Raw genomic sequence first — 12,208 nt, 5'->3', positions numbered from 1 at the left:
CGGAGTTCTCGATTTTCTCCAAACCTCCATAAACAGTGGACTCGATTCAAGCTTGCTAGCCAGTATATTCGCCCTTAATCGCCCAAGAATATTCGCATAATTCGCGAGGAAAAGTTTCACTGGACGGTTCTCCGGTAGAACCTTGCCACTTTCCACGGTGAATGGCTTCTGTTTCGAGGCAAGCTTCCAAGTTTTCCAAAGAGGCATCAGGTGGGTATACTGTAAGCCTTGGGAAACCATCCTAGAATGTTTCCTGGCTTCACGAAGGGATGTGAGGGAAGAAAAGGGGGCTGTGGATAACGTATAAAAGCGTGGTAAAATGATAATTACTCGTATTCGGGCACGTATCGATTCCTCGCGAGCCGTTCCTCCTCTTGCTGCCTGTACTGGGAGGCCAGACGATGGTCGCTCTTGCTTCTCATGAGTCCGGGCGATCCTCCGGGTGGCGCCAGGCTGCTCGAGCTGCCGAGCAATCCTCCGGTTCCGGTTTCCGGCTTAATATTCAGCTCGCCGTAACCCGCTACGTGGAGGACCAGCTGGTTCGGGTCGTGGGCCATCACGAAACGCACCCGCCGACTGTAATCCCCTGCTTCGTACTCGAAGTTCCTGGAAACCCGATCGAAAATTAACGATCCCCTGTGCACCACCAATTTTCCAACCCTCCCCTTCTCCCATTGATCTCGCGTTCACGGGGTGCAATTTCGATGCGACTGCACGCCTCGGGCGTTTCGTCTTGGAGTCTTTAACGTCGCATCGAAAACGGTAAAGTACGTCTCTCGACTAATAGTTAATCCCTTCTCGAACGGTGACTTTGGTGGAAATTCTCAGGGGTGGGATGGTGACTTCTATTTTTGGTTATTTTGGTGGAAACCGACGGAAACGGTGAATAATAAATTTTTGTAATCTCAGAAGTCGAGGAAGAGGACTTTTAGCTATGGTGTAGAGGGGATTGTTGCTGAATTTCGATCATTGCGTAGGTTGGACACTTGTCATGATCATGTGTGAGCAATTTGGCTCTTGTGATAGACAATATAGGTTGCTTGTAGGTAATAAGTTAGTTAATGCAATCAACACTGTCATTCATATATTGAATACCTGTTGACGTTGATTGCTTACACTTGACAAGTTACAGTAGTGGTTCAACTTAAGGTACAAATTCGGCAACCTTCCCCTATCTACTAATTACACTAAATCCTCGATGTGTGTTCTAAGGCTTCTTGGTATTGACAAGGAGAGGTCCCCAGGTGTAACGCTGATTTTTTAATGAGGTATAGCACAGCAGTAGACCTTGGAATTCTGAAGTCAGCAATATTTATTTCAGCCACCAATGGCCATTAATTTATGAAATATTTAATGTTCAGTGCCAACAGGCCTTCGAACACTCATTGAGAATTTATTGTACCTCTGCTTGTGGGTACTAAGAGGATTAAAGAGGAATCGTTCAAGTTTCAATTGCAACGTGATCTTACACGGAGCCACTAAATATTTCCGAAACTTTCCTCGTTTGCTCTTCTTCCAGTCGCGGGGGTATCACCGCTAATCTATCCCCTATGAGAGTGATAATACCGCTAGAAACAGGGGAACGTTTAAAAACGAAGTGGGGGAGGGTGGGCGGTTAGTATGCCGGCGTGTCGCGTGGTAAAAGTGGAGGAGGAGCAAGCGGAATTTCGACAAGGTCGGAGATGAAAGGCTCCGTTCGTATTATGCGCCTGCAGAGGATTGAGTGCAAAAGTTGACTCTCGTCGCGCGTTCAACCCGTTGGGGGGTGGGGGGAGGGCTGGAAAGTTTCACGGAATATCGGAGAAGCAATTTGGAAAAGTGCGCAGCGTTCCCACGTACTACGATTGTTATAAAATTAGAGGGAAACTTTCATTATTTTCCGACTGCGGTCCCGCGAGCTCTCCTTTGAGAATACGCCCCGTGCTTGTGTAACTTCCCACTGGGGTGGGATCGCGAAATTGCGAGATTTATGGCGTTAAACTGGTATGCACGCGGTCGTGTGGCCGTATATTTTACAATTGTATAGGGTAAACGCTGTAGCAATGAGAATTTTCTGATTTTTTAACCCTATTGTTTTGTAACATCGAGTCTGACTCGTCTCGTGTTAAGTCTTAATATTTAACCCCTTCATTCCCAATTATTTAGAAATTACATTGCATGTCACATAAATGATTCACATTTTAAAACCGACTTGCTGTTTTTTATTCGTTGCCATTTGACAACATCTTTATTTTTATCACAGTTATATATAATAATCCCAATGTTAATGTTATTGTGCATAATAAAATTTAATTTTGTGATTAAAAAGGAGCTTTTCGGAAGGAAATTTAAAATCTGTCGTTTCCATACCTCGATAAATTGTTACCCAAATCCCCAAGAATGGCATTCTATATCCGTAAAAATCACTGCGCGAAGGTACCAAAAGATAACAAAAATCCATCGGGAATTTCTCATCATATTTAACCCATAAAGTCGCGATCTTACTCGGGTGGTGTTAGCAAAATAAAGGATAATGTTCTTCGCGAGGCGAAATCTTACTCCCATAATTTTTAAATACCTATCACTTATGGAATAATCTGACGCGACGATTCAACCCCTCGTGGGGGGTTTCAGGGTGGTTACGCGGAATTATGGTCGACGTACCTGATGAATTCCACGGTGCGCAGAAACAGCTCCTTCGTGTCGAGAAGCTCCGAATCGTCCCACGGCACGTTCTCGTTGATGTGAGCCTCCGCTAGATCGCAATTGCTCTGGATATTCGCGATCTCGAGCTCGAGATTCTCTTTGAGCTGGATCAGGCCTCTGAGCTCGGTGCTCAGGTATCGATCGACCTCGTTACGCAGATGTTCCGTACGGTCTTTCAAAGCCTTGCTCAGCCTCCGATAAATCTCGTCCACCTCCTCTGCGACCGAGGCGCAGTTTGTTTGCAGACCAAGCGTGTTTTTCTCGACCAGAGCCAGCGCGTCCTGCAACCTGTGCAGCCCTCTGCGAATCTGGAAGGAGGATTACGAGGGTGGTGAATCGATCAGAATCGGGCGAGAAATTCGTGTAATTATTAAGTGGGGGCGTTAACGAGTTGCGTCGGGAGATTTTAGCTCAGAGCTTGTTTTAAGTAGTATAAGTCCGTATGTGGCCAGACAGTATTTAATATTAGATTAACTGATGCTTATGCGGAGTCACGATTCCGTGGATTAAATGATTGAACCCATACTTGTGTCCCTGGTCCTAGTTATTCCAATATACAGGGTGTCTCACCTAACGTGAGCACTTTTAGAAAACTTATTTTAATAAATACTCACAGTGATGTCCATCAACTTCGATAGATTTTCGCATCCCTCTATCGTAGTTATTTTATTATGTAAATCTACTCTCATACATTTGTGGATTTTTCATACTCAAGGTCACATGAAGGTCACACAACATCGGTGACTTATTTCGACTTTCTTTATTGATTAAACTTCGAAAAATATGACCTTGAGAAAAAATTTTGTTTATACCATTTACTTCTTCGAATTAAATAACATTGTCCCCTCACATGTTTTTGTACCTTCAGAAACAAGTGAGAAGGTGTTCACGCTAGGTTGGACACCCTGCATTTGTCATTAATATATCGTTGAATAATGATTTGTATGCGGACAAAAAATGCCAAAATGACTTAGATCTGCATCTCGCGCATTCTTTTTCTGTTGACAGCGAATCGTTGTATTTCCGTCGTGAGTTTTGCATCGAAATAGAATTCACACGGTTAAGGGGGCGTTTGTTTTGCACGCATTAGGGGGCGAACAAATATACCGGCGGTTATTTTCGGGCGGGCTCGTGCATAGCACGTAGAGTTGCAGCACGGTTATGTTGACCTGAATTCCCGGTATTCGTCCCGGTCGAAATCGAATCGTTTTGCTACGAGGTACGATTCGAATACTACCCATTTGTCACTGCGGCGCGAACATTTGAATCCCCGTGTATTCAGCGGACCCCAGGTATTTCATTAACCCTTTAACGTCCATTGTTGCACCGGTGCAACGTTCATTTTAAAAGTCTGTGAAATTCTGTCGCCGGTTAATATCTAACCTTTATCAGTAAGGATCTGTAGTTACACTGATATGAAGTATATCTCCATGTTTTCAGTTGAGAAATTCAAGTATTCCCTCTAAAAGTAAATAAAAAAAGTAAGATAATGAAAACAGTCATCCGATGCATCTCTTAAAATGCTACATAATTCATTAAAGCGTTGTTTGATAGAGGTAACGAGTTATTTTAGATAGCAGTTCTTATTGATTCACCCTGTATATTTAAGTGTCTAGGCGTGGAAGTATTAAATTCGTCATTGTCCCGCGCACAAATCCACAATTCGTTTTCAAGAACAACGAAATCTGTTTCGCGATTGTTCGTCACGATGTCATCGCGACTTCTGGTCTAACCTAAAATCTGTAAACCACCTCAACATGTAGCCGTACCAGCGAATTATTTTCTGCATTAACACCTGCCCCCCCAAGGATACTTCAACCCTTCGTTCTCCCACAGACATTAATCAACATGTTACACGACCTTTCGAGCGTATAAATTAAACATGGAGTGAGCGGCGCAGAAATTCATTGAAATGTCTGTTGTATCGATTCGCGAACACGGAATAAGAAAGCCCCGTTTGTTCTGTTTACAGACATTTCCCGCCGGAGTTCGTCGACGGTTTCCTGGAGCTGCATAATGAGTACCGAGAGTTTCATAATTCCTCGCCGTTGGAAATCGTCGACGAGGTACGGATCCTCCCTTTTACTGTTTTTTTTTTTTCGAAGAAATATTCCGATTGTTCCCGCGGCTGTTTTATGGAACTGCGTGATAAATGGAACAGCAGTATCTTCTGGTTAAATGCGCGGTGCAAAGATCCGTCCTTTTTTTTTATGAATACTGTGATTTATTTAGGCGATCGTAAATTGTCGAATATCCGACTTCTGTATTACAATAGCAGTTGCACTAGTTAGAATCTTTATTTATAGTAGAGCACCAGAAATCATTGATGGAATTGCATTTAACAATTGAGGGTTGGAAAAGGGACACTTTCCACGTCTACGTCAATTTTTATTTTTTTTTTCCATCAACAAGCTATAATCTTATTTTTCCTGGAAGTAGTTGTGTCAAATTACAGTATTGTGGCATTTCCGCCTTTTCCACTAAGCCCTTCAATTTATCGTCACAATAAACGATCAATGGTAAGAAGAATGTATCGTTATCAATTTCCAGTTGAACGAATTGGCTCAAGAATGGGCGGACGATCTGGCAAAAAGGGGTGTCCTGGCCTACAAATCAGATCCAGAATACGGGGAGAACATATTCTTGGGGGATACGGCTGAAACTATAAAGCCAGAGGATCCGCTGAAATTCTGGTTGGTCCCTGATAAAACATTGAAAACCTATTACCATAGCGATTTTATGCGGTTCTGTGTATTTACCGATCGGATCTGAATTTCAAATAACCTTGGCTACCAGAGGGGTCGTATCTAATTTGTTCCCAGGTATCGAGAGGGTCGGTACTTCAAGTACGGCGAGGAGTCGGTGGAGAATTCCGAAGACGTACGCCACTTCACGCAGTTGGTATGGGCAGCTACGACATCGGTGGGCCTAGGAATGGCCACCGACTCCGACGGGAAGGTCTACTTCGTTTGTTTCTACCAACCTCCTGGAAATGTTTCCGGCGAATATGCGGAGAACGTGCTCTCACCTGTCCAGGTAAACTTATTTATGTAGTTCCTGAATTGTCCATCGTTTACTATTATTTGGAGAAACTTAATTCAAGTTTTCATCTTAGAATATTGGTACTTTAGACTACATTAGAAGAGGTCTGGGTTAGGTCTGGGTTAGGTTAATCTATTAGGTCAAATCCTCTACTATTCAGAAGTTTGGGAAATCCCAATCAATCAAGAGAGGAAATATAAAGAAAAATCTTGAAGTATACCCAGTCTATACGAGGCAAAGATGACATTAGAACGAAACGGAAAGTCTATAAAACAGTCAGAACCGGAAGTGGACAGGTTCCAAAACTTTCTCGAACGTCCAGAGTTAATTAATCGAAGTCCAAAACTTTGATCGACCAAAACAATCTCGAGATTCAGGTATATTGGACCCGTAATATCTACTAACTGTCGATACATGATGGTAGACTCTGTTCTGTGTCGAATACGATCACACGAAAGTTTATTCCTGCCCCGGAAATAGACGTGAATCAACTCCGACTTAGTATTTCCGGAATCAGGGGTGAATTTATATGAATCTGATCCTCCGTGGAGAAAGTAATTTCGTTCTTCTCGAGTCTCTCGAGTGTCCTGCTGGCAGACGCTCGACCGTGAATCCACTTCCGAGTTTGTTTTTAATCTTGGCCGACTCGGAGCCCCGGAATTATTCCGCTTCGATTGAAATCCGCGGGACTTTTTAATCGTCGCGAGATATGAATCGGAGAAAATCGGAGCTGATTGAAAGGCGCCGAGGGTAAAAGACTCGAGGGTGTTCGACTGCGTGTCTGTAGCTTTGATCGATTATTTCTATCTTGTAATCGTTCTCGGAGGAAAAACTTTATATCACTGTTTCGAACATTAATCAGGCGTGCCCCTAACGTCTTTCATTTTAATTATTTGAGCATTCTAGTGTAGTCAGCCGTTTTCAAGCGAATTTTTGGGAAATAATTTCAAGAAAAAAATCAAATCTAGAAATCATTATATTTTTATCATTATGATATTTTTGACCGACTATATTAGAATACCGCTGTAAGTCCTTCGAATCAATTTCTAATTCCATCGATATCAATACCTCAGTTCACCAAACAATTTTTCCACTAAATATTTCAGAAAGAAGAGAAAATTGTTTCTCGGTACCGAGATTTTCGAAACCAAGACAAAATAATTTTCCATCGGTCCCAATCCGAAAAACAGAATTCTGTTCCCGGGAAAACAACGATTCACCGTTTCTCCGTAAGCGTAAATTCCTTGATCCTCGGGTGTCCGTGCTCGCGTGGTATTCGCCAAAAAAAGAAAAAAAAAAAAGACGGGATCGCCCGGGAATATTTCGTACCTGGGAATTGATGCGCGTAATTTCACGCCTGAGGATGTCCATGTGAGCGTCCTTGCATTCGGGGCAACACTTTTTCTCACAGTGGACACATAGGGAGCAGTAGCTTTTCTCCGAACAAACGCCGCACCGTTCCATTGTCTGGCCGCTGGTCGGGTCCGGCAGCTCCCCCGTGATCTCGATGTGCAATTCCAGGAATCGTTGCAGTGTCACGTTGGTCGGGAACGCCTGTACGCCCTGTCGGCAACACATACACACACACGCACATGTACACAGATCGTGTACCCTTTAGATAATGGAAACCACCAGCCAGGAACCAGTCGATATCGAATAACCCGGACGATTCCCCATAGAAATGAAAACTAGAGGAGAAAGGAAATTTCGTCAGACGACCCGATAACTTTGACCCCGAAACATGTTTCTTTCGATTTGAATTTTCATACGATTCATAGGGATGAACGATTGGGATATACGATGTGTTTTGCTTGGTCTGTTTTTTTTTGTGGTGGATGAGTATGGCTCGGAACACTAGAACTACCAAGGCAGGCAGAATGACTGGTTAGTGTACTCTTATAATGTTGATTAAAATGTTACAATGCATTCTCTGAGCCCTTTTACACCGTTTCTTGCAATATGTGTAGTGAAGAAATGAATCGATTTATAAATTGGTACATCTTCAAAAGTTTATTATGTTTGTCGATCTGATAGAAATAGATACATATTTATCGTTGGTAGTTCTGGTGTTATAGGGTTAGCCCACCTTGGACGCTGGAAAATCATAGGTACGCACCTCTGTGAATTTTTTCTGTGAATAAAATAAAGTCGAAATCAGTTGCCAGTTGATTTCCAGTTTAATATATTCCCAGAAAACATTCACAAAGCTACCTATGATTCTGAAGCAGTCAGCGTGAGCTAACCTCTTAATTAACGACGACCGAACTGCGTTTGATGTACACGCCCCCGTTCGGAGGTGGTGGTGGATGGTGAAAGTAAGACAAATGGCTCGTGGAGAGATGTCACAGTATGAAACGCGAAACTTCATCCAATTTCATGAGGGATCCCGGTTGAATAAAGATGAGCCAGACGCATTCTGCTCCCTCCCAGTTAAGGAGAACCTTGTTCAGGTGGGGAGGGGGTGGCGAACCGGTTCATTTGAAAAGCGCGCGTGTGCGTCTGTCCGCGCGCATTTGCATCGGTCCGTGGTCCCTTTTCCGAGTGGTTCTCGTATCAAACGGGGGAGGCTTGATTTTGAGCCGGAGAGTTAATTTCTATTCAAGGAAATTTTATTTCGTTATTCCGAGAATTAAAGGAGAAACTTCACGTGGTCGATTCTATTTTTATTTCGTGGGTTGCGTGGTTTTTTCGATTGTCGACCAGTTAATTAACTGTTTTCTGGTTTGTTTCAAGTTACTTTTGGTGGTACTCACTTGGTAGGGTATACGATGTTCCGCCCTGCATTCTGGACACTTGACCTGTCGGCGTACGTAGTCAACGAGGCCATCCATGCAGGGTTCCATGCAAAAGCTGTGCTGGCATGGCAAAAGCTTCGGGTTCCTGTATCGGTCCAGGCATATAGCGCACGTTAGCAGTTGCTCGAACTGCTCCATGCCTGCAACATACGAGAAACACTTGTTATTTCGCCTTACTTCCTATTTTTCTGGCTGTTTTCGCCGTTTCAAATGGAAATCGTTTCGATAGGCTGATTCAAAAACGCTGGATCTACTTACAGGGGGTAGGACTCTAACTGGCAGACTTAACTAATAGTATAAATTAAAGTTACGTACCTTTAGGACGTATTAATGAATTAAAGCTACGTACCTTCTGGATGTACTATGAATAGAAGTCAAACTTATCGAAGTACAGGTTGTTTAAGTGGTAAATCGGAGGACCTGGGTTCGATTCCCGTTCATCAAAATATTTTTTTTTTTACTTTTCCAACGCAACTTCGATAACTTTGGGTTATATTCGTAGTATATATTGAAGATACGTAATTTTATTTAACGTAGAAAAATTTCTGTGATTTTTAGATCTATATTTGTCAGAATGAAAATTTCGAATCACCCTCTAAAGACTGACGCAATATGAAAGATGTAAGAGTACATTAGACATACATACGTAATAGAAATCAAAAGAACACTTTGTCTTCTAAGATACATAAAGAGAGTTAGTGGATAACACCCGAGAATCAGACGTCTGTTTCACAAGATTATTATATTGGAACCGTTCACTTTAGTGGCTACTGACGTACTGGCTAAAAATTCCCTGCGAACTTCTGCTTATACCTAACCCTGCTCGTAGGTTGTATGATCTACAGATGATTCTAGACCAGTTTGTCATATTTTCCTACTGCTAATTTTGTCGATGTGGAACAAATTTCGAATTACAATTGCAACTTATAATTCTATATACGTATAAACAACAATAATTTCGTAACTCTCGATTCATCTCGTCCGATCCATGGATCAGAGGATTCGAATGATTTACCGGAATGTTCCTGCGTCACGGGTTCAAGCGATTCTCTATGATATATTCTCGAACCTTACGTCACGCTGTAAAATACGAAGTGATTGTCGTCACAGCTAATAAATAGTTCAAATCAGTAATCCGTGGCCGGTTGCAATTCGAGACTTCCATTGTGCCAAGTCGTTATTCATCGTGTACGTTCGCTCTCGAATACAATATATTCCTGTAATTTCAACAAAACCTCGGACAACAAGAAAATTCAATATTTCTATTTCCTAATCGCGGTTTCATCGACTTCTTTACAGTCATTTCGCTGTCCCTACGATATCCTGGTGTTAAATGAATGGAACTAAATTTCACTTCGGTCATTCTGACCGCGAAAACGAGGAAGACAGTAATGGTCGAGTGATTGCAATGTTTATACCTCTTTACAATCCCATTAATTCTACATTCCCCCTAACCCTTTACTGCCCAGGCCCATAAATAATTATTTCAAAATTATGAGACTGATATATACATTACATCTTGTTACTTTGAAGTCGAAAATATCGATATTAAGCCATCCTATTTTTAAAATTTATATTTAACCCTTTCACGCCCTAACAGCTCGTCCGAGGAAAAGAATAAGTTAACTCAAAAATAATCCCAATACCTAATCTGTATTTCCACGGACAAAACCCCTGGAAATATGATTTTCTAAATCAGACGTATACGTCACACTGTTCGTTAATCGGTTAACCATCCACGATTCTTGTGTCTCGTTAATAGTTTTCATTTTTCTTCCGATAAACAATGTACACCGAGACTGCCAAGACAGTGTCAAGATCACGGCGGAGTCGTTGCTCTTCTATTTCGAGAGACGGTGTATCATCCTCGCGACGAAACTCTCGGTGTGCTCGAGGAACGGGTGAACTCGGAGGGTGTCCTTGTGCGCTTGGTGCCTTGCAAATTACCCCGAACGACTGCTTCGTCTCGCAATTAGAGGCGAGCTTGGCAACCGCTGCTCTTCGTTTCAAAATTTCGTTGAGGCGATTTATAATACGCCTGAGATCTCTTCGGCATGTGTGTGTTCGCTCGCGGAACTATCGAAAAACGTAAGTTCGTGGAAAATACGAGGGCCTTCGGTCGCTGGATTGTCGCCTGACCGCTTTGATCGACGCAGTTACGCCGCGAGCCAAGCAAAATATTCCGGTAAATCCACCCCCTTCCCCGCACGCCTCCCCCTCCCCTTTTCGTGAGCTTTATCGAGACGAAGTTTTGTCTGACGTGTCAGTTTTTCGATCATCGGAGGCTATTAATATCGCACCTTTGTCGCGTAACTGGTAAGAAAATATCGGAATCGAGATACAGTAAATCCTCGATGAGCGTTCGAAGGCTCCTAGACACTGAACATTAAATATTTCATAAACTAATGACCATAGATGGCTGAAACAAATATCATTGGCTTAGGGTTCTTATTAAAAAGTCAAAAACAATTATATAAACCATAAATCCATAAAATCCGCAAAATAACATTTTATGAACCAATCTATAACGACTGAAGTGAAAATAAAAAGTTCTTTCTTCTCTGGGTGATAAAATAGAATAAAAATAAACCAAAGACTTTATTACTTTCGATCGGAATTTTGTATTTTACTGTATTTCACATGCTCCTGTATGGTATAAATACATAAAATCCGCCGTCTAGTTAATATATTCGTTCGTTGCGGCATTCTAATTACAATAATAAAAATTATTCTCTATACACATAATGCTATAAAAGAAGCTGATCAAAAGGCAAGTGGAAAGGCAATAAACATAAAAATCTGGAATATCAAAGGAATGCAACGGATGCTGCACAGGATACGAACCGAAAATCATCGACAGTTGCGGCTGATTTTACAGCGAGTAGAGAACGTTTCGTGCACAGGCTGGTTAAATATAAAATCGAGATTCAAGCTGGATCGACGTTCGAAGTACACCGTCGAACGAGATTATTCGAAACGTCTGCGGACACACACGGTGTGTCGACGACAGTCGAGCCAAATCCATTCGGTGTTTCGCAACACGGGAATGGGATGCGTGGACGATGCGTTGTGTCGGAAGGCCTCGGGCAAGGACCAATACGGGGGCGTTCACGTCCAACCGGAAACGTGGCGGCGGACATTAGAAAGCATTGTTACTCTTAGACGAACCACTTGTTGATCTTGAAGCTGAATTCCGGGGGTGCAACAGGCGGCGAGAGACGCTATTGTATTAGCAACTTTCTGGATGACGCGGCTGTGGGACCAAGTAGAATGTTAATCCTGACAGCCTTGGAAGAAGATTCTCGAGTTAACCAGCTTTCACGTTGATCTCCATTGTTTTGACAAAAGCTTGGTCTACGGGGGGACGATTAAATGCCTCCGTGTAGCACTTAACACTTTGACTGACATGTCATCCAAATGTGGGCGACATGTACATTGCAGAGGCTGGATTATTTAATTTTACATCACTAAACGGTTGTAAGAATTTGGACAGGGAATTCGTGGTTCATCGCGGTTGTCAATATGTGTTCAAACTTATTTTTCAACCTATTTAAATAGTTATATCACTGGTTTCTATCTCTATAATAATAATAATATATTTTAAAAATATTATGTGCTTTCTTTCAGTAGTAATTTTTATGAATGTTTGGTAGTAACGTGAGTTTGGGTAGTTTAGGGACCTAGGG

At 42.3% G+C, this 12,208-nt stretch overlaps 1 protein-coding gene across 1 annotated transcript in view; it reads right to left on the bottom strand.

Moving 5' to 3' along the window:
* The window catches only part of LOC107188600 (RING finger protein nhl-1), a 63,661-nt gene that overhangs the window by 22,055 nt on the left and 29,398 nt on the right, over nt 1–12,208 (bottom strand). The window contains 4 exon segments of the mRNA XM_015576917.1: nt 331–606; nt 2,644–2,993; nt 7,057–7,290; nt 8,481–8,662. Of these exon segments, the coding sequence (XP_015432403.1) occupies nt 331–606; nt 2,644–2,993; nt 7,057–7,290; nt 8,481–8,660 (1,040 nt within the window). The 5' untranslated portion in view covers nt 8,661–8,662.

The sequence above is a fragment of the Dufourea novaeangliae genome, unplaced genomic scaffold (assembly GCF_001272555.1).
Source record: "Dufourea novaeangliae isolate 0120121106 unplaced genomic scaffold, ASM127255v1 scaffold133, whole genome shotgun sequence".
NCBI classification, from domain to species: Eukaryota; Metazoa; Arthropoda; class Insecta; order Hymenoptera; family Halictidae; genus Dufourea; species Dufourea novaeangliae.
This window is presented reverse-complemented; position numbering and strand designations above follow the sequence as displayed.